Raw genomic sequence first — 26,945 nt, forward strand, 5'->3', positions numbered from 1 at the left:
AGTAATAGTTTTATTCATCAAGGCTGCATTAAATTTATTAAAAGTTATGTTAAAGGCATTTATAATGTTAGAAAATTTTCAGTTTCAAATGAATGCTGTTCTTTTTAACTTTCTATTCATCAAACAGTCCTGAAAAATAGGATTTGGGAATCATGGCCCAAAATATGAAGCCGCACGATCAGCACTGATAATAATCAGAAATGTTTCTTGAAGAGCATTTCAGAATATTAGTCTGATTTCTGAAGGATCATGTGATAATTATGCTGAAAATTCGGCTTTGATCACAGGAATAAATTAGATTTTACGATACATTAACAAAGAAAACAACTAATTTGAATTGTAATAATATTTCACTTTTTTTTTACTATATCTTGATCAAATAAATGCTGTCTTGGTAAGCAGAAAAGACTTCTTTCAAAACATAAAACATAAAAAAACGATTTGTCCATAATCATCCTGACATATGTCTCTTGTGGTTTGTGTGTGTAGCTGAGTGTCTGTTGGACACTCCTCGTCTGCCTCTCCTGGGTCCAGAGGAGTTGCCTGGTCAAAGTTATGATGCGGTTCAGCAATGCCATTTGGCCTTCGGGCCGGAGTACACTGTTTGTCCCGGGATGGATGTGTGCGCTCGTCTGTGGTGTGCCATCATCAGGAAGGGACAGATGGTGTGTCTGACCAAGAAACTGCCAGCTGTGGAAGGAACACCGTGTGGGAAGGGACGGATCTGTCTTCAGGGGAAATGTATGGACAAAACCCGAAAGAGACACTACTCGGTAAGAGCAGAGATTAAGATTGATGTCAAATTAACAAATGTCTTGTTCGTCTTCATAATCTTTCATCTTAATGCCTTATACATTTCTATTTCATTTCGATGTCATGGGTTCCGCATATTTATCATCTTTTGAAAAATCAAGTCTCACAATATATATTGTTGAATAACCTTTTTCACTTTGAATAAGGTCACATTATGTTAGTAAAACAAATTGCAAATTGCATTTCATGTTTACTTGTTGAATTTCCATGCTGTTTTACATTGATCAGTGTTGATTTTGAGCTGCTCCAGTGTTATTTTAGTATTGGTTATATACTATTGTAGTTTTTATTAATAACTCAAATTAGCTTTTATTTTTATGTAATACATTTAAATATTGTTGTAAAAAGAAAATTTCATTTTGTTGTGTGCTTACTGCTTTTGTCATTTTTATCACTTTTTAATATATATTAATAAATAGTTTTTATTTATTTTTATTTCAGTTTTAGGTTTGTATCTATTCTTATATACATAATATCTGGAATCAATTAATATTTTGCAAATATTTTATAATCAGGTCTTATTTTCATTTTAGTTAGAGTTTTTATGTACTTCGGCATTTTTTTTTTTTGATTTTGTATTTAAAAAATATTTAATATATATAAACATACAATAATAAACCTTTGTTTTTTATCAAAAGTAAATCATAAGACCACATAAAATATAAAAAGGTGAAACAATTTATCCAGTTTAACATAATAAATGAACACTAATAAAATAAATTAACAAACTGACTCCAATATTTTTTTCCACATCATGCTAAAGTTTTACAGACTATGAGCCATTCACACTTCCCATAAAGGATTGATTATGGTTCTTTTGTATTCCAAATATGATACTGAACTGCTGCTAAACATTATTCTTTTGTCTATAATATTCTGACCATTGGTGCCCCTCTCACACCTAGATTGCCTACACTTCATCATTTCATCATTGTTGTGTTGTGGGGATACACACGGCCGTCATGAGTCATGTTTACATTAATCTGCACCCCGCCTCCAGCAGCGCGGGGGTGTCGTAATGTTACCGTCGCTCAGCCTTTTCGAACTTCTTTTTGCCCCCAAACGAAGAACGGAAACAAACTTTGTTTGAAGTATACCAGGGCCTTAATGTTTCAATGAACCATTCATAAAGAACCATTTACTTCACTCCTAAATGAATCAGCCATTTGAACGAATCAAACGAATGAATAAATGACTTATTCATTAAGACATTTACCACCACCTACATGCAGTTTTAGTTTATTATTTAGAGTATCATTTCATTAAAGAAATAATTTAGTATTTTCATAGTAATAATAATAAAAATAAGAAAATAAATTATTAAAGTTGTAGTTCACCCAACCAAAAATCATAATTTTGTAAGGATGCTAGATGACCAAGGACATTAGAGATATTTGTCCTGTTGAGCCTTTAAACAACTTGCTCTCATTTGTCCATTTGAATGGCACCCATTTTCTTACCGCATCTGGTTTGCAGTGTTTCTCTGAGCTTCACCGAATTGATATTTCTCACCGCTGTCTCCTTCACATAGCAAAACATAAAATCTGTGTTTCAAATGAGTTTCTTCGGTCCATTTCTGCAGTGCTCCACAATGTTTTCCAGTGAAGAGCGTCTCAGTGGGTCTTCTACGTCTCTCATCATTTGCTCCAACTCTCCTGCACTTCTTCAAACACATCCATGAACCTCTCTCTCTTCTGCTTTCTCTCTCACTTCATCATATTGATTCCTCTTCAGCATTTCAATACGTTCACCTTTAGAATAACATCTACATAGTGTTCACTAGTGCCCTGGGTCTGTAAGATTTTTGAATTATTTAAGTCTCTTCTGCTCACCAAGGCTGCATTTATTTGATCAAAACTGCATTAAAAATGTTATATATATATATATATATATATATATATATATATATATATATATATATATATATATGAAATATTATTACAATTTCAAATGAGTGCCTTCTATGTGCATATATTGCAGAATGTAATGTATTTCTGTGATCAAAGCTGAAAATAAATAAAAATCATTTTAACATTATAAATGGCTTTATTGTCACTTTACGTCAAAAAATATTGTGTTTATGGAAACATTAGGGGAATATTCAGTTTTATTGCCAGCATTAGACCAGATAACTTTGAATGAACATTCTATTAACATTACATAACTTTGAGAGAATCTTTCCAGAATGTTCCCTGTCAGCAGCTCAGACCGTCAGACATGTGAACCTAAAGCAGAGCACTTCTCTTAACAATATTGTCCTCCTGTGTCTAACTGTTCTGACCAAACTAGATTAGTATCAAACACATTTAAGTGCAGGAATTTCCCATCCTCTCGTCTAGCAGGGTATTTTAATCGGCGTCTCCGAGGTCATTAAGTATTTTAGAGACTTGTTTTAGTCCCGATGAAGAATGTTCCTCTTGTTTGAGCCCTCTACATGCATACACACCCTTCCTCTCTCTGAATGTCTAGCGTTCAGGTCTCAAACTCATTTTGGCTCTGAGCTTGTTTATTACGGGCCGGTGAATGATGTGCACACGTCTTCACATAAAACACGTGATTTTTTTTCAACGGTTTAGCCCATTCATGTCAGTGAATTCCTCAGACATGATTCAGTGTGTTTTCAGTCTGCTCTTCTGATCTTATCTTCTGATTAATTTCCTCTGATAATCTTTCTGATTATCTCTGTCATGTCACAGACATCGAATCATGGCAGCTGGAGCTCCTGGGGTCCATGGGGTTCCTGTTCTCGCACGTGTGGCGGTGGGGTCCAGTTTGCACATCGTCTCTGTAATAACCCTCCACCCCGAAACAACGGCCGCTTCTGCACCGGGAAGAGAGCCGTCTACCGGTCTTGCAATGTCACGCCGTGCCCTTCAGCCAGTGAGTGCTTTTACTTAACAGTGCTTTTATCATTAAAGGGGTCATATGATGTGATTTAAAATTGTATTTTCTCTTTGGAGTGTTACAAGCTCTTGGTGCATAAAGAAGATCTGTGAAGTTGCAAAGACTGAAGTCTCAAATACAAAGAGATATTCTTTTCAAAGTTAAGACTCTGCCACAACCCATGAAAGACTCATTCAAACACACACCCACATCTCTATGTCACTATGTGGAAATATTTGCGTAATGCCGCCACAGTGTTCCCACAAAAAAAGAAGGTGTGGTTTCAGTAAACACAGTTAGGGTTGAAGCAGCCGTGTTAGGGAGATGCTCTGTGTATCTATGCGAAAGCAAAAGCACTTTATTTGGCCTTCCGAAAGTAGATGCATTTAGGAATCTTTAAGATTAGTTACAACAGAACAGCAAAACATCTTATGGATGACGATTTCATGAACCTAGGATAGGAGGTAATTCTGACTTTTCTATAGCCCCTTTCACACTGCCAATCCGGCAAATACACGGGTAAAGTGTTCCGGTAATTGTTCCCGGGTCGCTAGACGGTAAAAGACGGTAAAAGAGTCGCGCGATAACGTGCGTCATCACTTCGACACAGCATTAGATCTGCTTTCTGTTCACACAGCGCTCGTTCCGGGTTGAACCCGGCAATGTTTCTAGGTCCCCGACCCGGGTTTAATGCCGGAATCAATCGCGGGACATGTTTGCTTTCACACAGAAGGCGACCCGTCAATGTTCCGGCTATTTGCCGATTCCGACGTGCAGTGTGAAAGGGGCTTATGACAATCTGGCACTTCTGAATTGGCTACTGTAAGTATGTTTTATTATTAGTTTAAGTATTTGCTATTGACTGTTCAAACACGGAGTTTTGCGCACCGCGCGTCTGTGTGTGTGTGTGCTCGTGTGCATGTGTGAGATAGAGAGAGAGAGACGGTCACACAGTGGAGTCAGCCGTCCATGACTTATCATATGACCCCTTTAATGAAAATGAGAAACATTCAAATAAAAGCTGATTCATTATATAAAAAAATAATATAACTGTATATAAATAATACTGAAATAACTCTGTTTACTGACTTAAGCTCAGTATTAATGACAGTAGTGCCATTTAATTAAGAAATACATTTTACATAATAATAATAATAGTAATCATAGCAAAAACAACAACAATTTTTTTTTAATAATAACTCTTGTGCAATAATTACAATTAATTCCCTCCTGAAACTTGCCTTAAGCTGGTTTTCTGGTCTTACCGGGTCCATCTTAGTTTTTAAGCTAACGATTTAAACATATTTTATGTCAGATACACAAAAGACTTAATATTTTTATTAAATACTATATTTACAGCAATAATATGCATTAGCTCAGTCTGTGTTTGCTTATGCATGGGTATTCCAGATGGGTGTTTCATGTTTTTATGTTTAAAAATGAAGAGATGCAGGACAGGGGAGTAAAAAAAAAGGTTAAAAGTTCAACTGTGTGTGTTTTATTCCACTTCATGTGCTAGACGAGCAGTGGATTGCAAAAGCACATTCTGTGTGAATGGCCTCTTATGAAGTTCATCTTTAGTTCAAAGCTTTAGATAGTAAGGGATTTACAGTAAACAGATTTCATTGTTTTCACAACATATCCTACAAGCCCTTCATATAGTTGTATATATTTGCTCATATTTTCTTGATTCTTTGTTAGGTAAGAGTTTCCGTCAAGAACAGTGTGAGGTGCGTAACGGCCCTCAGACGGATCCCAAAGGAGTGAAGACCTTTGTGGAATGGGTTCCAAAATTTGCCGGTGTGCTTCCCAAAGACATGTGCAAACTTACCTGCAGAGCCAAAGGGACAGGATACTATGTAGTGTTCTCACAACGGGTGAGTAAGTCATGGACAACAGAAGCTTCATTTATGAGCACTTAAACAAGGACTGCGAGGGTACCATTTTTGTTTACTGGAATGATTTCCATTTTTTGTACATGATATTCTGGTAATTCCATTAGATTTTTAAAGTGGTAGGTTTCACATCGGACTTCAAATCCATTCAGATATCTTCTGTGTCAGCCGTGCCACAAGGATCTGCTGTTTTCTTTCAAATCAAAGCATAAATACTTGTAGAAACAGCATATTCTTGTTGATCTGTAAATATATTAAATAAAGTATTTGAAAAAGGCTTTTTACTTGTAGTAATAAATGAATACCAAACAGGAGGTTATGTTAGGTTTGTGTGGTTTTCCTGCAGGTGGTTGATGGGACGGAATGCCGTCCATACAGCAGTTCGGTGTGTGTGAAGGGGAAGTGTGTTCGCACCGGCTGCGACAGTATCATCGGCTCTAAACTCCAGTATGACAAGTGTGGCATCTGCGGTGGCGATGGCAACAGCTGTATCAAAGTGGCTGGAAACTTCACCAAGAAGAGGTTAGAAAACACAAATGGGCCCACTTCTGTTGTTTTTAACCAAATCCTAACAAAGGGTTCATCATCGGAGGGAGATTTTTGGATGTTTGGTCAGGTTTATGTCACTTCTGGGAACAAATATCTTCTAAGTTGTTTATAAACACACACACTCAGACACAAGTCGTCTGGAAATCTGACACTCTCGAGCTTGAAATATGCGAAACTGAAAGTTTAAAAGGGTCATGAACTGGCTTTTTAAAATTATTTTATACTGTTGTCGGAGGTCATGTTATGACGTTCGCATGGTTTTTGCATTCAAAAAGATCTAAATCAATAAGTAATAGGCTATTTTCTACCCTGGTTTTGAGGCTGGCTTGAGAAAGGCTCGTTTTTTATTGGTGTGCCACATTGAAGACTTGGAAGTTAACGCCCACTGCTATGATTGGATAATAGTTTTACATGGTAAACTTTGTCCTTCATATTTGGAGCCTTCTGTGACTCTGGTTAGACACGTACACATAATCAGGACATATCAAAGCGATCTCTATTAAAGCAATAGTGACACATAGTTCAAATATTTTTTATTCATACAAATGTGCTGCGCCATTCCTGTCTGATTCAATATAGATGGCACAGCATTGACTTTTAATGTCATTCTCTCTGCAAATTCAGCGTTGGCCTGTGTCTTGTTTACAAAGTAATCTGCGGTGAAATGAAGCAAATGCTTAATGTTTTACCCGCGTGAGCTGAAACTTCATTAAAAATAAAGTTCAACCACACATTCCTAATATTTATATGGCTGGTGTCAATAAAATAATTTATTTCTGTTACAGGGATGTTTTTAGTTCTGAAACTTTTAGTACGATGACCTCTTACATATCTAAAGCTTAAGTTAAAGTTGATTTCTAAATTCATGACCGCTTTAATATGATTTATAGAAGTAAGAAATGTTCCTTGTATGACATCCTTTTCCCCTGGGAGAACATTGAAAGAAAACAAATAAAAGGCAAAATCACAAATCTCTTGTACAGCTCAATTGTTTCTTCAGTTGTTCTGAAAAAATGTTACATTCGCATCCGGAAGTGGCGTAACGGAAAGGAGTGAGGTCAGTTTAAACAAAGGAAAACGATGGATCGCATTATACTGTGACACAGTATTCAAATCTGGAACAAATTAGCTTTTTTTTTTTTTTTGATGAATGCAGATATTTATGTATGTGTGTGTGTGTGTGTGTGTGTGTGTGTGTGTGTGGTATTCTGCTGTGTGATAGGATATGTTTATTATACATAATAATGAACTGCCACAGATCACGGTGCATGTGGAAAACTGCAGAATTAAAATCGTTTGGAGGGAAGTTTATAATTTATGTATCATGTCAAAAACCCAACCCTGCTATATATACAGTATATGTAATTAAACCTGAATTAATTTTTCACTCTAACTAGACTACTGTGATTTTTTTTTTAAGTTGTTCTAAAATAGGAACCAAAGTGTGATTTGCTATTAGTCCTATAAATTCAGTTTTCATTGTATTTTGTACCTTATTCTGTGTGGAGTTTGCATGTTCTCTCTGTGTTGACCTTTTGTTATCATTATTGTTATTGTGAAGTAAAAGGAATGAATATCAATTCTTCTTTTTGTGCGGACATAAAGACCTCTTAGTAAAGTTATTCGTAGTCAAGTCCGTGGTCACCAGTATCGATAGCATGAAACTTTATTGTTAGAAAAATCATGGCCTGTCCCTGCTTTCTTGGCAGCATAGCTTGGCCACATAGTAGGCTCGTAATTGTATGGCTGTAATAGTTGGCTCAAAATTGAATGGCTGTGGTCCATTTAACAAGTATAAATAAACATTGACAATTTCCTCAGCATCCGAACTGTCATTGCATCCAATGTTTTCCTATTGTTTAAAATGATCGCACTCCCTCCCATTACATCACTTCTGGTTTTGCCATTGTTCAGAAGCGAAAGTATAAAAATTTTCACAAAAACGACTCCAGAAGCCTCAAGTAGTGCGTTTAAACAACATCTAGTTCATACACTATTTTTCTATACACTGACTACGTTTACATGCAGCCAATAACCCATTCAAAACCGGGATATTAGCAATAACCCGGTCGCGCACGGCCATGTAAACACCGGCAAAAACCCGGATATGCTCATTATACCTGGGGTACCCCTTTTCTAACCCGAATATTTGGTCTTGTGAACGCGTTTCGGCATATCCCCATCAAAATGTGTGTTCTGCGCATGTTCTATTCGCAAGGAATCTTGGTCTTTTGAGTCTTTGGATACAGGAAGAAGAATCGGAAATGACGCATATTGCGTCTTACGTCCAGACGCTAACCGTGCATCGCCGTTTACATCGGGATATTGGCGACTGATTACACATTCCATGTATACAGGAGTAACTCTCTCTGCTCACGCATGTAAACGGGTTATCCCGAATGTTTCAGAAACCCGAATAGTGACCTTAACCTGACCATAACCCGAATTTTAACAGCTTGTAAACGTAGTCATTGACTCACTGGGTCTCTAACCTGAATATGAATTTGAAAAGATTTAAAAGAAAAAGTAATTTCTAAGAAACTATGAACATTAAATAAGTTGTTGCTAAAAATATATATGCCAATGGAGTCAGAAAAATAAACTAAATTCAAATGGAAAACAAGATTTTTATTTTATTAGAAGTATTTTAACAAGACTTACTATCTGAAGTCATTTTGCTTCTCAAGTAAATGCATCTTGATTTAAGAATATTTAGATATTTGTACTGGGAAAAAAAATAAGACAAAAAGATTAATGAGGTAAACTGATGTTATCTGTGTTCTCCAGTAAGGGCTACACAGATGTGGTGAAGGTTCCTGAGGGTTCAACACACCTGAAGGTTCGACAATACAAAGCCAAAGGCCAGTCACGCTACACAGCGTATCTGGCGCTGCGGCGGCCTGGAGGTGAATACCTGCTGAACGGGAAGTTCCTGATCTCCACATCTGAGACCATCATCCCCCTCAACGGCTCTGTTCTCAACTACACTGGCTGGAGTCAGCGGGACGAGGCCCTTCACAGCATGGGCCCCGGGGCCCTTCAGGAGAGCCTGGTGGTGCAGATTCTGGCCACGGATTCTAAGAAACCATTAGAAATCCACTACAGCTTCTTCATGCCACGCAAAATGCCACTTCCACCGAGAACAGTAGTTGCAACTTCAGAAACCGCCGCGGAATTATCAGCAGCAGAGATCATGACGTTTACTCCTGAGGTTCCTGCGACGATGGAGTCTCCGACACCGACAACACCTGTGGGGCCACGCTGGGTAATGGGATCATGGATGACGTGCTCCAGAACTTGCGATACGGGTTGGCAGAGTCGCACAGTTCAGTGCAAGGACCCTCAAGAGAAGCTGTCCAAGAGCTGCCCGATCAGTACACGGCCGTCAGCCTTCAAACAGTGCCTGATTAAAAAGTGTTGAGGACCCCTCAATCAGACAAACTTCCTGACTGAGCTTTATGGAGCACTTAGACTGAACCATTGCAGTTGCGTTTGTATGGATGCTGTTCCAATCACTGTGGAACTCTGCTAGTGTTTGCAAACATGTTGCATTGTGACTCAGACAAGGAGCTTTGACTCCAGCCTCGATCTCGGTGATGTTCAGCCACATCCCTGATCCAAACGATACGCCTCTTGACTTCACAGTGGCAGAGATTTAAACCATTGCTGCAGTGTTTGATGTTAAGGTGCGTTCACATCTTCTATCATTGATAAAATGGAACGTTCTCCTAATGTTCATGTAACCCTAGAAAAGTGTTTTTAAAACATAAAAAAACTGATGTTCAAAAAACATTCAGAAATAACATTTGTTTAACTTTTTGGGCATGTTACCAAAACGTTCTGTATCAATATCATGTCCAAAAAAAAAAAAAGTGTTGAGGATCCCTCAATCAGACCAACTTCCTGAAAGATCTTTGTGGAGCACATAGACTAAACCATGCATTTAAATAAATGCTGTTCCGAACACGGTGGAATTCTGCTAGTGCTCACAATTGTGTGACAGAGAGCTAGCTATGGCTCTAGATTTAGAATGTGGCCACAATCACCCAGGCCCCTTTAAAAAAACACCCCCTTAATCCAAATGACATGCCCTTTGAGTTCACACTGGCAGTGATGTTAAGATGCATTCACATTGATAAAATGCAACATTCCCTTAACATTCACATAACCATGATTTGTTTTTTGTTTTTTTTACTTAACAGAGAACATTCAGAAATAAAATGTTCATAACTTAATGGGTATGTTAGCTAAATGTTCTGTACGAGATTTTTGTCCAGAAAACAAAGAGTGTTGAGGACCCCTCAGTCAGATGAGCTTCCTGAGTGAGCTTCCTGAGTGAGCTTCGTGGAGCGCATAGACTGAACCTTTACAGTTGCATTTATATTAATGCTGTTCCAATCACTGTGGGATTCTGCTAGTGTTCACAATCGTTTTGCATTATGATTCGGACAAGGAGACTCCAGCCTTGAATATGGCAAAAACCAATTCATGCACATTTGCATCAATATCATGTACAAAAATGTAAAAAAAAAATGGTGGACCCCTCAATCAGATGAACTTTCTGAATCCTGCTAGTGTTCACAATCATGTCAGCTTGTGGCTTGGACAAGGAGCTTTGGTTCTAAGCTCATTTTCAGGTTTGTAGCTGATGTTTATGTGTTTGTTCCTCTGAGCTCTGTTTATTTTCGTCTGAGTCTTAAACTCCCACAATGAACTGATCTTTGTTTCTTTGTTACAGAAAAACTAAAGAGGGCTCTTATTTGAAAAATATGTTTGTCGTTTTCTGCGTTCAGGGCTTGAAAGACACTGTGTGCCCTTGATACTTGCAATAATGCCAGCCGATCACTCACACACTCACAGTCGTACCGTTTACATGTTCGTGGGAATGTTCCAGGCTCAAAACAATCAAAAACTGTGTTTGCAGTGAAACATTTATAATGGATGTCTAAGAGGCAAGAATTGCACAGGGTTAAAGCAGAAATGTAAAACGTATGTTTATTAAAGCCTGTATACTAAAAAATGCGTGTTATTTTTAACAGTTAACAGGGAACGTTCTCAGAACATTCTGGCAAGGGTTTCTCATAGTTATGAATAAAGTTGTTTTTTTCAGTAACACTAATGGAATTTTGTCTTATCAGGTCTTTATTAATGTTATCAAAATGTTAGCACAAAAAAAAAATTATACATTGGTCATTTTATTTATTTATTTTATTTTTCATAAAGGTTTCAGAAGTTCCGATAATATTTGCAAAATTCGAAAATGGGATGTTCCCTTTAATGTTCATATAACCAAGAATTATTATTTTTTATTTTTTTTACATTTCAAAAACTGGATATATTGAACACTCACAGAACATCAGGAATAGTGTTCTCATAACTCTTTGGGAGCATTAGCACATATTCTTAGAACAGAGGTGTCCAAACCTGTTCCTGGAGGGCTACTGTCCTGCAGAGTTTGGCTCCATCTCCAATTAAACACACCTGAACCAGCGAATAAAGGTCTTCACACTTATTAGAAATCTCCAGGAAGGTGCGCTGAGGCTGGATGGAGCTAAACTCAAGGACACTGATCCTTCTGTCTTAGAAAATATTTCTGTTAGCTGGGAGACTTCTGTTCAGATGATCTTGATATGTGTTAGTGATGTAAGTGACTTTTACATGTTCATATAACTTTGCACAGACGAGGTGACGTGTTTAACATTTTTTGTTAAAGTCTTGTTCAAAACAATGTGTTTTTTGACATTCATTCTGATACGATGTCTTGCCCCATACACTTCCATTGCAAGTTACTGTAAACACAATCTTTGAAACTGAGGGAAGAGTTGAACTAATTTTCTGTTAATGAACAGCTTGACTTGTATTGAGACCAGAACATTCCTTTAAATCGTTTTTTACCTCAGTTCAACCAAACAACTTCATTTCTCAGACCGTGAAACATTGAAGCTGATGGAACAAAATTGCACGCAGTGTGTTTTCATGCTTTATAGCTCAAACTGTCTTATTTACATTTGCAAATGCTCATGCAAGTTAACACCCCTTCTCAGATATGTGATGTGTGTCCAGATCATTCAATAACATGTGATTTATGTGTGTCTTATTATAGTTGCAGAAATCAGTTTAAAGTCAACATGAATCAACACTACCTTCATTCATGTTCCTTCTCTCATTATAAATAATCTTTCATACTAATTTTATATCATCTGACTCCCTTCCATTTGACCATCTCATCAATTTGTAAATAAAAGTAATTTTCAAAATGAACACAATTAAATTCAAAATACACTACTTTTTTTCTAATCGACTATGCTGTTTCATTTGGAAATGCATTACATTACAGAAAGTGCAATGGGTTGCGAATGCATTTCATGTTGACTTTAAACCTGCTGAAGTTTCTTAATTTGTGAACTTGTTTGTTTGATTCATTTTACACAAATCCAGTAACTGAATGAACTCATGTGATTCAATGTTTGTTGCAGTAACTTTTTTCCAAGATTTCATCTATTTACTCAATGTAATGCAGTACTGTTTTACCGTCTCAATGGGAAATGGCCGTTTCACTGAAAATACACAGCACTGATTTTATAATTTATTGTTTGTATAACTGGTATGTGAAAAAAAAAAGAAAACACATGATGATTTTTGTATTTATTGCTATGCTCATTTTGTCATATAAATACTATTTAACTAGGAATATGTGTGAACAGAATAGTTCCTTTGAATATATTTTCTAGCCAACTTCATGAATATATATGTATAAAACAAAGTGCTATATTTAAAAGTTTACCTTTTATTGATTCGTTTGTTGCCTCACTGGAGATGTTTTAGTTTCTAACTAAGTACTCAAATGCAACCAATAAAGGGGCCATTTAAGTTTGTTAACGTAAATGAGAGCAGAGGGGATATGACTATCATGACAGACACGTAAAACACAGTTTCTGCTGAACCTCTATTAAACATGACACTAACTACAACACAGCACTTCAGTAAGCATTTCATTTTAAATGAGATATGAATGACTGGTCTTGCTGTAAAAGACTACAAACTAAACTAGACTACTGCAAGAACTGAGTTTAATTTTGATTTGATCAAGAGCACACAGGGGAGAGAGGGGCAAGTTATCACAATTTTTACTCCTGTAAATATTTCTCAGAACTTTTATAGTTTTGATTTCTGCATAGACACCAATCACCGCCACTAATGAATTTGCACTGTTATTTCCCAAGAAAAGAAACATACAGTTTACAATTTAACACATGAAATGAAAACATGAATTGTCACATGGAAACTTTGATATAAATTTTAAATCATAAATATCACAGGTCAATGACACATAAAATATATGACAACATATGCCTCCGTGGCCTGACTGAACTAACGCTGCGCTCGATTTCAGACAGGATCACTTTGGTAAGTTACTTGAGTTTAGTGAACACAATTTATCTTTGGCGATATGGTTCCTTATGGGGGTTCTTGCTCCCAAATTAATTAAATACAAGAGCTTAAACATTAACCCCCCCCACCCCCCACAAACATAATGAAAGGTATTACTGCCTGAAGAAGAACCCCCCTAAACCAACCTTGTTCCATTCCTGCAAAAGAGAAAAGACAAAGTTATTGAGATACTCTTAATATAGCCAACTGGCTAGCAGAGGGGTATTCTCCCCTCTAATTAAGTAGAGGATATCAGGCCTCTCTTTAATTAAAGTATAGCGAGTTATAGCAGCGAAGGGGTATTCTCTCCAGCTGGAGAACCACAAAAACAAGCAGCATGTCGCTGAGCTTGGCATGAAGGATAGGAGTGCAGCGTGAAGACCCCCCGAAATTGTCCTTGTTCCATTCCTGCAAAAGAGAAAGACAATGTTATTGAGATGTCCTTAATGCAGCCTACTGGCTAGGAGAGGGGCATTCTCCTCTATAAAAAGGAGAGAGAATAGCAGGCCCCTCTTTAATTTAAGTAGCAGGGGTGTTCATCCCCTGCTGAGGGATGAACAGCAGTCCCCTGCACCTATAGCAGCAAAGGGTGATCTCTCCAGCGGGAGAAAACAGCAGGCCCTTTTTCTTTTTGAGGGGTGTTCGTCCCTCGCTGAGGGATAGAACAGCAGACACCTGTAGTTATAGCAGCAAAGGGTTTTCTCTCCAGTGGGCGAAAATAACAGGCCCTATTTTATTTTATTTTAGAAAATTTACGTTTTATACAAAATATCCACTTAGTCATCACCAAACTTTCTATATTTAGCTGTAGCTCATGCTGTATACCATTACTCTGCCTCAGAAGCCTGTCCAAAATCAGTTCATAAGGTGACTTTGTGCAAAAAAAACCCATGACTTGAAGCACAGCTATGGACGGCAATCAACGAGAGCAGCCACGGGGGCAGAGTTGAAAACAGACATGAAACAAGACACAAAACGGACACTTTCTGCTCCAGTTAGTGGCGCTCACATGGTGAATGCCTACTTAATCACAGATGAAGTAAATAAAATGCATTATTTGTCGAATACACAGACGTTTTAGAAACGTTTTCATGAGCAACAGAAACACTTTTTACACACTGCTTAATACAGCACAATATTTTTTATGAATAAGTTCAACATAATCATACTATTTAAATGTACTAATACAGTGGGGTATATACGCTTTTATCTGCGTTGTATGATAAACGTGACTCAATAGGACAGTGTGACTATATAAATAAAAAAAAACTTTCACCATTCTAAAAACACAGATTTGTGGCCATATTGGAACTGCAAATGTTGAATAAACCCCGAAACACGCGTGATCATTTTCATGTGGTGAATCTGACCAATTGTGAAACAGCTGTGTCGTCATCAGCGCTCCTGCAGAACCGCATTTTCAAGCACTTATCTAAATCCAATCATTTTTAATTAAACCTTGAAAACACTGCATTACATTTCAAGCATTTTCGAGGATTTCAAGGTGCGCGCGCAGTCAGCGGAGACTCACAAGTGGAGCCAGCGAAAGCAAAAATCCCGCTTATGCAACGGCAGGACTAGCACATGATACTGGACACTAGATAAGCCTCAACAAGCAAGCAGTCCCAATACCCCAGGTAGCTTTAAACAAAGACTTTCTTAAGTGCATAGAGTGGTGCAGGATCCCCTTACAGAAGAATAGAAGTAGCAAAGGGTGCTCTTTTAAAAAAGCTAAAAAGATGAGCATGCACGTTTAAAGCAATATGCCATGTGGTCAGTACTCGAAATGAGCAATGGCTGAAGCATATTCGCCAATGTAGCACTAGGCAATAAAATTAAAGAAACTTTGCTTAGCTTCGTGAAGACATCCAGAGATGAATTAAAAGTGAAATGGACAGTTGTTAGTGGATGCTTTGATTATTCTTGAGTATCTTTCTTCTTCCAGCGGGGAAGCAGATCTCCTGTAAAGTTGTTGGGTCAGTCGTATTAATACAACTTTGGCAATGAATCGCGGCAAAGTGTCTATATCAAGTGCTCGCTCATATCACGTTCAGTCCATTGCTTGAAAAACAATGTGGCGAATTCTCTTAAGATTTCTCACCCAAAATCTGGTGAGATACTCTGTGGGAATCCTGTAAAAAAATCCTGATTTTAATGCTTGCCATGGAGATAGATTCACCGTATCATGTTGCTTAAGCGAGTGCAGTTTTCCCTGAAAACAAGGATTGCAAATTTGACATTGACTTTATACAAGAGTTCAAATAAGTAGTTAATAATAAGTGACTTACATTTTAGTACAGTATTGTATATGTTGATTGTTATTGCTCGATTTGGTTAATGAAAATAGTTCCAAACAAAGATGACAGCAGAATAGTGGTGCATCTCTGAACAATACAAAATGGTGTTTCCTTACTGAATAATTTAGCTTTTTTGAATGAATAATTTTGTTAATGATTCAGTGGTCCATTCATAAAGACATGCACTTGCTTCATTCTTGAATTAATCAGATGTCTGAATGAATCGTTTGAATAAATGCCTCAATAGCCCATTCACACAGTAATAAAATAGTGAGATATCTTAGCCCAGCTATTAAAAAAAAAAAAATCACATTCTAGGTGTACTATTATGCGTAAAAAACTTAAATGAAGTGAGATTTTAAAAAAATAATAATAAAAAAAAAATTTACCAACACATTTCAAATAACTGTTGTGTACTTTTCTGTAAAAAAAATAACCTAATTTTTTAATATTAATGCTTAGAGTATTACAACATCATTACTGTAAATTTTTTGTAATATTTAAATTCTTAATTTAGTGCGATATTTTGTCATTGCTACATTTTATTATGTTATCCCATGGGTCACTTGTGACCATCGACATGTTTCCTCATTCTATGACCACACTCAACAAAAATAAATAAATGTGAATGCATATATTAATACTAGACAACCTAAAGATCATGTGTACCTTCATATATTAATGTTACGACACTTTACTAGCCTTTACTGTTGGAGCTTTGATGCAGCGATCCTCTTCTCATGATGCAAACAGGAAATAAACTTCTCTGGTCATGTGATATTTTGCACTAATTATGTGAAACTGCACATATTTAATTGAGATGCTTAATTTTTTCCATATTTGCAGGAAGTGCACTAATGCATCAGTCAGTAAGGTTTTTAGAGCTTTATAAATTAAAACCTTTTTTACATTCACTTTTGTGACCGGTGGGATTAAACAGATTAATCTCCAGTGTAACAGCTCTGATAAGATAAACAACGTGATTTGCGGCCAGCCAATGTTAACTTTATTTTAATCAGAACATAAAACATTATTTACCCTATTTGCATTTGCTAAGTGCCTGTTGCACATTTCCCCTGTGTGTTGACATCATTATTTATGACTATCGAATGTCTGACTACTCGACTCTTTTGTTTTGCGGTTCACTATCTTCATCAAGCACAGCATTGCATGGAGAAAAGGACTTAAAAAACAAACACCAAGTACAGGCCTAGTTAAACACTATGAGCCCATATCATTTGATCAAGGAATTATATTTTGTTGATAATATTTGCACTTTCAAAAGAAAGAAAAAGTAGGGGGCACCCACCGGCGGAAACATAAACATAAATCGCTGCCTATGGTATCCACCTTATATTTCAAAGGAGAAGTAAGCCTTTTCTGTGAATGTGCGAGACTTACGGTTCATTAGCTGCTATATGGAAAGAATGAGAAGAACAACAATGTCCAGTAAATGGTAAAACTGTTTGCAGTACAAAACAATTTGATAATATGTTAAAATAATATGGTAAGAAACACAAGTTTGCAATATCAAGCATCAAAACAGTAGATAAAACCGGAATCCAGATACATTAAATTTACAAATGGCTGCACCTGCTCTTACGGAATAAACTAAGGTGGATACTGTTAAAACATATTAGACCTCCTCAAATCATTCATTCATATTCTTTGTAGTGCTGAAACAATTGTAGGCCTACTATACTAGTTTTTGCTGCACATATTAAGAAAGATTGATTTGAATAATGCAGCTAAGAATATGATATTGGTGTGCCACCTGCTGTTTGACTGACCTAAAGGGGTCATATGATGCCTTTTTAAAGATCATTTTGTATATCTGGTGTAACAGAATATGTTGAAATGCTTTAATGTTCAAAAAACTTTTTTTTTAAATACTGTACATTATTGTAGGACCTCTAGGCCCTGCCTCTCTCAAACGTGTCATTTTCTACAAAGTCCCTCCTTTCCGATAAGTGCAGTCTGCTCTGATTAGCAGACTGACCCAGTGCATTGTGATTGGCCGAACACCACAAGCACTCATCGGAAACATAATGCCCCTTTCCATAATCGCGAGCTTCATCTTAAAAAATTAATTTGATCTTATTTTACTACTGGGCAGCAAACATTCATAGCATTTTATATTGGAGTCAGTCGCATTACGGTCTTTGTCACTGGGTGCCGGCATGGGTTGAAATAGAATGTGAGTCTTGTAGCCGAGTTTCTTTACATGCTCTGTTATGTTCTTCTATTCCTATAAAATTTTCCCACTATTCTTCAAACCCTTTAGTTCTGCATAGTCTAAAAAATTGGCAACAATTTAGAAAACACTTTGGCTTTCAGAAAATGTCGGGTCTGTCTCCTATATATAAAAATCCGTCTTTTTTAGCTTCCATTTCAGATGGAGCCTTCGCATTATGGTTTAGAAGGGGCATTGTAAATATTAATGATCTCTTCCACGATAATACTTTTGTTACTTTTTCATACCTATCAGACAAATTTAACCTTCCGAAAACTCACTTCTTTAGATATCTTCAGACTCGCAAATTCATAAGAAATAAATTCTCTCACTTTCCTCATGCACCTCAGAAACAAGAGATTGATCAAGTTTTAGAAATAAAAGTCTCTAAAGGTGCTGTTTCTAATATTTACAAAACTATTTTTTCTTTTACTGCTCACTCAAATTCCTCACCCATGTCTAACATTAAACAGAACTGGTAATCCGATCTTAATCATGTCTTTACAGATGAAGAATGGTCAAAGGTCCTTCGTCGAGTTCATACCACTTCTATTTGTGCTCGTCACTCACTAATACAGTTTAAGCTCTTACATAGAATATACTGGACGAAAGCTAAACTATCCAAATTTTACCCGGATCTCGATCCTACGTGTGACCGATGTCGACAAGCCCCGGCTACTCTCTTCCACACTTTTTGGCTTTGCCCAGCATTAACCTATTTCTGGACCTCAATTTTCAAGTCAATCTCGAATGTTTTCATGTTAGATGTTGAACCCTGCCCCTTAGTGGCATTATTTGGTCTTAATCCCTCAAATGTATCTTTATCATCTTTACAGTCAAATGCTTTAGCTTTTTGCTTAATAATTGCCAAAAGGCTTATACTGTTGAACTGGAAAAACCCTCTTCCACCCAGCTACGCTCATTGGATGCACGACCTGTTGCAGTTTATTCAAATAGAAAAAATTAGATTTACTATGATTGCCAGAACAGAACAATTTCATATGAATTTGCAACCTTTTCTTTTGCATTTTAAAAAATAATATTTTTTCTAGAAATAACCATTTATGAAACCATTCTTTTGCATTTGACCCTAGTTGTTTTTGTCCTCTCTCTCTCTCGCCCTTGTTTGTTTAAGAAACAAAGTACATAAAAAATTTGTTTTCTAGACAGATGGCTTTGATTGGTAAAAAAAGAAGGAAAAAAAAAGGTGTAAAGGTGTTGTAAGGTTCTTTTGTTTGGTTGTTGTTGGTTTTTTTAAATCTTTTTTTTTTTTTTTTACTTTCTTTCCTTAGTAATATTTAGTCTTGCTGTATTTTATTTTTATTGCTACCAGATTGTATATGCATATTACACTACTAGTATTTATACTATTATTGGGTAATGCACTAGCATGTTTTGTAGCAAGCAGATATATATATATATTTCTTTCCATCTTTTTTCTTTGAGTCAGAGAGTAAGAAATGCGACTGTTTAATTTCATCTGCATATTTTGTATTATTATTATTGATCAGTATGTTGATACAAACTTTGTATTGTTTTTCCACTTTCTTTCTGATTGGTAAAATACCAATAAAAAGAGTTAAACTATGAAAAAATTAATTTGAAGACAGTTAATAATGTCCTTCATTTTACCATCAGTTCAAGCCTGAAAGGGGAACAGAGAAGCTCATATGTGTTTTCAGTACACAAGCCACGGATGGTTAAGACAGCTGACTTCACTGTGATGACTGCTTCAACACTGATGCATTACATAAATATTTCCACATAGTGACATAGACATTTGGGGGCGTGTTAGAATGAGCCGTTTCAGGGGGGTTATGGCAGAGTGTTAACTTTTATAAAGAATATCTCTTTTGATTTGAGACTTTAATCTTTGCAACTTTACAGATCTTCTTTATGCACCAAGAGCTTGTAACAGAGAAAGGAAAAATTAGAAATCGCATCATGTGACCCCTTTACATTAGAGTAACCCAGTACATGTTATAATTAAGCACATTAATACCTTTTCCCATGTATTGTGATATTTGTAAGGTTTTATGAGTCAGGTAGTATTCAAACTCAGTTGATGCCCCTTTCAGAGTTATGGTGAAGCTAGAGATATAGGAGATATAACCACTGAATAAGTGTGTTTATATTATATAGTTTGTTAAACTATATTATATTATATTATATTATAAAATAAACCCGGTTCCAAAAAAGTTGTGACACTATACAAATTGAGAGTAAAAAAAGAATGGAATAATTTACAAATCTCATAAACTATTCACAATTGAATATAGATAACATATCAGATGTTGAAAGTGAGACATTTTGAAATGCAATGCCAAATATTGGCTCATTTTGGATTTCATGAGGGCTACACATTCCAAAAAAGTTTGGTGTGGTAACAATAAGAGGCCTGAAAAGTTAAATGTACATATAAGGAGCAATAGAGGACCGATTTGCAACTTATTAGGTCAATTGGCAACATGATTGGGTATAAAAAGAGCCTCTCAGAGTGGCAGTGTTTTTCAGAAGTCATTTTAACACAACTTCCCATTTTGAAGTTATCATCATCTACAGTGCATAATATCATCCAAAGATTCAGAGAATCTGGAACGATCTCTGTGCGTAAGGGTCAAGGCCGGAAAACCATACTGGATGCCCGTGATCTTCGGGCCCTTAGACAGCACTGCATCTGTCACGATCAGGACACAGGAAAACACAGAGAGATGTAAGTGCAGGTATTTATTTTATTGGGGTTATACAAATCGTTATCCAGTCCAGGCAGGGATCAAAACCAAAGTAACCATTCAAACACGAAGAGACACAAAACAAACAGGCAAGAACTAGACTAAGAATTGGTGTGAATACTACAAGGACTCCGTGACACATACTAAAACAGACAGGGTATAAATACACAGGGAAATAACAGTGCTAATGGGGAATTGGCTGAGTGCAATGATTAATGACTCGTGACAGCTGAGTGCAATGAGGAGACAGAGATCATGGGGAATGTGGTTCAGGAAGTGACAGACACTGTGGGGAAGTAGGACATCTAGTGGTTACCCAGGGAACACAAACCAGACACTGTGACAATAGTAGTTCAGCAGAGACATGAAGAGGCTCTAGTACTTCAACAGAGACGTGGAGAGGCTCTGATGTGGAGAGGCTCTGGTAATTCAGCAGAGACGTGGAGAGGCTCTGGTAGTTCAGCAGAGACGTGGAGAGGCTCTGGTAGTTCAGCAGAGACGTGGAGAGGCTCTGGTAGTTCAGCAGAGACGTGGGGAGGCTCTGGTAGTTCAGCAGAGACGTGGGGAGGCTCTGGTAGTTCAGCAGAGACGTGGAGAGGCTCTGGTAGTTCAGCAGAGACGTGGGGAGGCTCTGGTAGTTCAGCAGAGACGTGGAGAGGCTCTGGTAGTTCAGCAGAGACGTGGAGAGGCTCTGGTAGTTCAGCAGAGACGTGGAGAGGCTCTGGTAGTTCAGCAGAGACGTGGAGAGGCTCTGGTAGTTCAGCAGAGACGTGGGGAGGCTCTGGTAGTTCAGCAGAGACGTGGAGAGGCTCTGGTAGTTCAGCAGAGACGTGGAGAGGCTCTGGTAGTTCAGCAGAGTTGTGGGGAGGCTCTGGTAGTTCAGCAGAGACGTGGGGAGGCTCTGGTAGTTCAGCAGAGACGTGGGGAGGCTCTGGTAGTTCAGCAGAGACGTGGAGAGGCTCTGGTAGTTCAGCAGAGACGTGGGGAGGCTCTGGTAGTTCAGCAGAGACGTGGAGAGGCTCTGGTAGTTCAGCAGAGACGTGGAGAGGCTCTGGTAGTTCAGCAGAGTTGTGGGGAGGCTCTGGTAGTTCAGCAGAGACGTGGGGAGGCTCTGGTAGTTCAGCAGAGACGTGGGGAGGCTCTGGTAGTTCAGCAGAGACGTGGAGAGGCTCTGGTAGTTCAGCAGAGTTGTGGGGAGGCTCTGGTAGTTCAGCAGAGACGTGGGGAGGCTCTGGTAATCCCTTGGTGTTTAGACTGGATTCCAGAAGATCAATGCTGACTTGACTCTGCTCATGAAGATCATTGGTGACTTGCATTTGTTCATGAAGATCATTGGTTACTTGCATTTATTCATGAAGATCAATGGTGACTTGCCTTTGTTCATGATGATCATTGGTGACTTGCCTTTCCCCATGAAGATAGTCGGTGACTTGACCTTGCCCATGAAGAACACTGTTGATTTGCCCTTGTCCATGAATTTCACCGGTGACTTAGCTTGACTCCGGAGTGTCGACGGTGACTAGCCCTGACCCTGGAAGGTCAACGGTGACTAGCCCTGACTCTGGAAGGTCAACAGTGACTAACCCTGACTCTGGAGGGTCCACGAGCACCTGACTCGACTCTGGAGAGTCAACTTGAACCTGATTCGACTCTGGAGGGTCAACGGGAACCTGACTCCACTCTGGAGGGTCAACGGGAACCTGACTCCACTCTGGAGGGTCAACGGGAACCTGATTCGACTCTGGAGGGTCAACGGGAACCTGACTCCACTCTGGAGGGTCCACGAGGACCTGACTCGACTCTGGAAAGTCAACGGGGACCTGACTCGACCTATAATTTAGTCTAGTTGTGGTTTCTTAATAAGAGGCTTAATTACTGCGAGCTTGAATGGTTTTGTGACGTGACCTAAAGATAACGATGAGTTAATGATATTGAGAAGCAGTTCTTCTGCTTCTGAGTAATTCAGTGGGTATAGGATCTAATAAACATGTTGTTGGTTTAGATGCAGTGATAAGTTTATTTAGTTTGGAAACAGTGATTGTGCACTTTACCTAACCTAGCATGGACGTGTCGGACGATGGAGTATCCGATGATCACAGCATCATGTTCCGTCTTGCGGAGAGGAGCGAAGCGGGTTCCAGGTGGAGATCTCAAAGACCAGAGGGGGAGAAGTCATCGCCAGGGCATGGCTCATGTAAGTCCTCCGCTGTGGATGCAGGGTCCAGGGTCCGTGGGGTCCCAGCACTGGAGTGAAGTACATCACAAAATAAAACTAGTGATAAGTTACTGGAAGCAAATGGTTCTATGTCTTAGACTTGTGTAGTGGCTGTTTTCCAGATTGATATGGCTGATGAGGACAAGGAAAAAACAGTGTTCATCTGTCCTTTAGGTTTTTACCAGTTCGAATGCATGCTACAGGGGATCACAGGGCCTCCAGACACATTACAGCGGCTAATAGTGAGAGTGGTGGTGGGTATGCATCTTCTCCAGGTCATTGTATATCTGGACGGCCTTGTTGTCTTTGGGCATACATTAGAAGAGCATGAGGAAAGGCTGCTTGCTGTAAGTGTTGTATCGGCTGGAAGAATATGGGCTCAAAGTGTCTATAGAAAAGTGCCAGTTTTGTCAGCCACAATTCAAATATGTGGCACATATTGTATCGAAATAAAGCGGCACAGAAAGGCAAGTAATACCAAGAGTCAGATATTGAGTGCTGGGACCATAGGTGAAAAGAGGCCATAACTATTGCCTTATGAATAAATGCCTCTTGTAGTGAATCCATGCATTTTTGTAAGAAAGATATTTATATTTCAAGCACAATACACACTTTTCTCTCCCTTCCATTATCTGTCATTTGAGGAAGCCGTTCCGGCGGATGACATAAGATGTAAGCATTGCGTGACAGCATTAGCATTAGTCAGCATTAGTGACGAACGCAGAGAGAGAAGAAAAAATAAATGCCGGTAAAGAATTAGAAGTACAACCAGGAGGATTTGCAAAGAAAAATATCAGAGAATTTTGATATAAGCCAAGAGGTTTTCCTTTGCTAAAGTAAGGAAACTATGCTTATAAATTAAGGAAACTTTGAATCATAGCATATTCAGAAGAGTGCGCTGCGCATACGTGCTGTGACATCCATCAGAACGGCTTCCACGTATGACAGATAACAGAAGTGAGAGAAAAGTGTTTATTATGTTTGAAATAAGGATATTTTTCTTGCATGGATTCACTACAGCATCAACTGCAACATCAGCTGACTGCAATTATAGAGCTTGAAATAGCCTGGACAACTTTTAATACAACTCAGAATGGATTCGTCTGAAAGAAGAAAGTCATATAGGGTAAGTAAAACACATTCTAAAGCCCTATTTGGATGGTAATTGTTTCTCAGGGGAACCTAAGTGATTTTCACCATTTACAGGGGGTACCCAGTGATTTAATTGCCGTCCGAGTCCAGGATGTCGGTGCTTTGCTCTTGCCACCCCCGTAAAAATCCCTGGTCAAATTACCTACTGTTTTGTGACAAACACAGAGGTAGTCTGGTAATTTAATTGCCGTCCGAATCTACATCTCTGAGTTTACAAGAAGTCAATTCAAAATTCAGTGCTAATCCCTTTTTAAGCACTCCAGAACACCGTAAGGTTCATTAACTTTGTACTTCGGTGTAATTTGCATACATATTTATTTCTGAAATGCTGGAAAGTATTTAAAAGAACAATAGTTCAGAACTGGGAGCAGCAACTAGGAGCAGAAAGAAAATAAAAGCACCTAAACATTCGAAATGAGTCTTTATTATTGCAGCAGCAGGTATGCAATACAGTTTTAAAATGTTTATTAGAAACTGATATAAAACCTACTTTACAGGGTATAATTAAAACTATAGTGCATATTTTTAAACAAGAGATTTAAATAATCAAATAGTAAATAGGATTATATATTATAAAATATGCTTAGAATAATAAGAATTCATTTTAAATAAGTATTTTAAATGCATTTTACACAATAAGAATACATTTTGCAAATAAAATAAATATCGTTTACAGCAGAAAATTATGTGACTGGTAACATGAGCAGTGCGTTCTCAGGTTCGTAGGATCACAGAACTCACTCCTCCTCTGTGAATAGATTTCCATCCGAATCCATGAGTTTTATCACTGAGGTGACACGTCCACGTGAGAAACAATTACCGTCCGAATCGAGCTTAATTTTTATTTTTGGGTGAACTAACCCTTTAAATGTCATTTTCATAAGACATTATGGTATAGGTATTTATCAAAAGTAAAATACACAATTTGGATAATTCCTTTCAGTCTTTAATTAGACGCAAATTTAATTCTTCAAATTTTTCCCTTTTGGTTATAAAAAAATCAAATTGTTAACTTTTTCATCCTTACAGCGCGGGAGGGGTGCGGTGCTTCTTTGTGTTGATCGAGGTTATTCTATGTTGGTTTAATTCCCATGCTATATAGTAATATTACTATGGGAGTATAAACCTAGTTAATCTGTGTTACAGTAGCCAAACAGGGTAATAGGAGTAATATTAATATATAGTCACACTGTCAGAACCAGGTGTTCTGTCCTCTTAAAGGTTAAGGGGATGCGCTACATTAGGAAAACTTCAAATAATATCCACATAAAACTAAACATGAACTGATTATGCCACTTACATTCCAACATATGTGTTTTCATTTTTTATTATTACAATAAAGTTACTGTAAAAGTGAGTAGTTGACCTAAAATGTGTCATTATACTTTATTCTTAAACGTTTTATTGTACTATTGAATATTAATAGAATATAATTGTCATATAAATGCAATTTTATAATATAATATTATTTAAGACACTTTTAAAATTAATAATAATAATAATAATAAAGTCCATGTCCATGTCTATGTAGAGGTTATCTCATACACAGGGTTAAAAATGGCAAACGTGAAAGAATTAATTGTAGGGTTCTGCTTCCATCTAGTGGTTTTGTGTTGAACTTCCAAAAAAGATTTTAAACACCCAGCTGGTTCCAAAAAGCAGTTAAGGTGGACTGTCAACTTGAGGATTGACTGAAAACTATTCATTAGTTTATAATATGATGCATATTCATGTAAAAATGTAAAAATGTAAAAATGAACTTTCTTTTCTTTTCTATCTTTCTTTTAAATATAGTGATTCTGCGTAGTAAGCATAACGCATCCTTGAGAGTTTCGGAAGAGATTTCAACAATGCCTGCAATTAAACATCAGAGATGCTTCACAATAATGAAATCTAACTTTATATTATAGCCTAAGACTGAATCATCATGTTTTATAAGTCCACATTCCATATCCATTATATTCCTCTTAACTCAGAAAACTTAGTGTTTGCTCTCGGACTGCACCTTCTCTTTGAAGCTCACTGGCCAACTAAATTAAATGTGATCCATTAAACGCGCGCGACACAAACTATTTCCTCCGAAATTAAGCGGTAATCCGCTCGTTATTAATTTTTTATTGAGTTTGAGTCCACACATGAAGCGTTTGGGAGCCGGTTTCAGGAGCGGCTCAGCTGTCCCCCTCTATAGCCCCTTTCCGATAACGCGCGTCATCACTTCGATACCGAATTAGATCTGGCTTTTGTTCACACAGCGCTCGTTCCGGATCGATTACCGCAATGTTACTATGTCCCCGACCCGGGTTCGATTCGGTAATCAATTCCGGGACGTGGTGGCTTTCACACAGAAGGCGACCAGGCAATGTTACGGGAATATTGCGGGTCCGACGTGCAGTGTGAAAGGGGCTTATCTGAGTCACCATCACTTGTGAGGAGATTCATGTCTCCTGATGTCCTCAGTATCCTTGTGTTGAATTAACATATTACTGAACTTAATCTTAGTGTTTTAATGGACAATGCAAGTTGTAGAAGCCACGTGAATGTAAAACGCAGGTATAGACTGATGAGAAGTAGAAAATGACTAAAATAGGAGTCAGAAGAGAAGTTTTGGGCCGTAAGAGTTGTGCTCTGATGATTGATGATTGTGGCTTTGCTCCAGCACTCTGTTGCGTAGGCTACTAGATGTGGCTGAAGCAGATCAAATGGGCTTCAGGAAAGGGGTGGTCCTGTGTTGGAGCATATATAGAG

At 37.8% G+C, this 26,945-nt stretch overlaps 1 protein-coding gene across 1 annotated transcript in view; it reads left to right on the plus strand.

Moving 5' to 3' along the window:
- LOC113081253 (A disintegrin and metalloproteinase with thrombospondin motifs 5) overlaps positions 1-13,113 on the plus strand; it is a 32,448-nt gene extending 19,335 nt beyond the window's left edge. The window contains exons 4-8 of the mRNA XM_026253357.1: positions 490-773; positions 3,510-3,693; positions 5,398-5,573; positions 5,938-6,113; positions 8,928-13,113. Of these exons, the coding sequence (XP_026109142.1) occupies positions 490-773; positions 3,510-3,693; positions 5,398-5,573; positions 5,938-6,113; positions 8,928-9,561 (1,454 nt within the window). The 3' untranslated portion in view covers positions 9,562-13,113. The remainder of the gene's footprint in view (positions 1-489; positions 774-3,509; positions 3,694-5,397; positions 5,574-5,937; positions 6,114-8,927) is intronic.
- The last annotated feature ends 13,832 nt before the right edge of the window (positions 13,114-26,945 follow it).

The sequence above is a fragment of the Carassius auratus genome, chromosome 1 (assembly GCF_003368295.1).
Source record: "Carassius auratus strain Wakin chromosome 1, ASM336829v1, whole genome shotgun sequence".
Classification (NCBI taxonomy): domain Eukaryota; kingdom Metazoa; phylum Chordata; class Actinopteri; order Cypriniformes; family Cyprinidae; genus Carassius; species Carassius auratus.